This window comes from Corvus brachyrhynchos, unplaced genomic scaffold (assembly GCF_000691975.1).
Source record: "Corvus brachyrhynchos isolate BGI_N302 unplaced genomic scaffold, ASM69197v1 scaffold434, whole genome shotgun sequence".
NCBI classification, from domain to species: Eukaryota; Metazoa; Chordata; class Aves; order Passeriformes; family Corvidae; genus Corvus; species Corvus brachyrhynchos.
The window spans coordinates 904,514-905,906 of record NW_008238372.1 but is presented as its reverse complement, the minus strand read 5'-3'; the positions used below and the strand labels follow the sequence as shown (position 1 = coordinate 905,906).

General features: G+C 42.1%; 1 protein-coding gene across 3 annotated transcripts in view; it reads right to left on the bottom strand.

The window, feature by feature from the left end:
- TTC3 (tetratricopeptide repeat domain 3) overlaps positions 1-1,393 on the bottom strand; it is a 42,422-nt gene that overhangs the window by 7,241 nt on the left and 33,788 nt on the right. For all 3 annotated transcript variants that reach the window (XM_017736328.1, XM_017736331.1, XM_017736330.1), the window contains 3 exons: positions 1,189-1,254; positions 608-757; positions 237-376 (listed from right to left, as the gene is read on the bottom strand). In XM_017736328.1, the coding sequence (XP_017591817.1) occupies positions 237-376; positions 608-757; positions 1,189-1,254 (356 nt within the window). The remainder of the gene's footprint in view (positions 1-236; positions 377-607; positions 758-1,188; positions 1,255-1,393) is intronic.

Sequence of the window (1,393 nt, the reverse complement as noted above, 5' to 3'; positions counted from 1 at the left end):
CTGGTTAGAAGAATTATTACTAAGTGGGTTTCATCAGTTACCTAAAAGCTAGTTTAGATGTTTACCTGTAATTTGCCAAGAAATACAAAATAAGGAAGTGGCCATGTCCATATTTCAGCCTAATACTGGGAGAAAATGGCTGGCTGGTTTCACAGCCAAGGATTAAATTTCCTTCAAGATTTCTGAAGTCTTTAGACTGTCAGAATGACGGGATGCAAATCTATTTCCAATCATACCTCTCACTGGTGTCTGAGTGTTTTTTAGCTGTGCTCCTCAGGGCTTTTAAGTTCTCCCGACTTTCCTTCTTCTCCTGCTGCCATTTCTTCATTTGCGTTTCCGAGTCTTGGTGGAACCAATCCAGCTCGTTCTGGGAGACCTGGAGGCAGGAAAGAAGAGAACTTTTATTTCTGAAAATAGTGGTTTATTCAAATAAAAGTTGGAGCAGACTGAGGATGTTTATGAGCAATCAGGGAATCCTGGAATGCTTTGGGTGGGAAGGACACCTTCCACTGTCCCAGGCTGCTCCAGGCCCCGTCCAAGCTGCCCTTGGACACTTCCAGGGATCCAGGGGATTCCACAACCTCTGATCCATGGGGAAAAGCTTTACCTCAGTCTCTTCAATACTTTTTTTCAGGAGCTCTTCCAAAGCACCAATTTCCTCCACGCTTCTGCTTTGTAACTGCTCAAATTTCTCCTCTGCTTCTTTAAGTTGTTCCTTTAATACCTGGTGCTCCTTCTCCATGCGCAGAAGATCTCCCTGAAAATTAATCAGTTACAAAAACCAGTTTGATTTATACCTGTTACCAGTTCAAAGGCCACATTTTCTCACTTTTTATCTCCTGGTACAGACATAAACCTGCCACTGACACCACTCTGAGCTGTCTCTATGCCCAAAGGGAATACTGAAATCCAGGTTTTGAGAGAGGAAATAGCATTTCCCCGAAACATTCAACATCTGAAGAGCTACAGAACAAAGCCATCAGAACAAAGCTCAAAAATCATCTCCTTGTGGGGCTGGGTGATGTTTCCAAGAACATCACAGAACACAAACAGGCAAACAACCCAAACCACAAAATATCTGTTAAAACCTGTTGTTTTCAGAGAGTTTTTATTTCTTCACTATTCAGTTTCTGGGCATTCCTTTAACCTCCTTCAGGAGAAATGCAAACCAAGATGCAGGGAACTTACTTGTTGATTTTCATATGGATGGAAAGGCAAAGTATTGGTTTCCCTATCAGCAACTTCCTGGTTTACCTAGAACACAAAAAAAAAATACTAAGAGTTGATTAAAAAGCTTCTCTCAGTTCACAGTGAGCTGCCCTGGCTTGGAGCTTTTGCACCTCCCCTATGGTTTTACAAATCCAGCTCTAATCCAGGTCTATAAATGATGTAG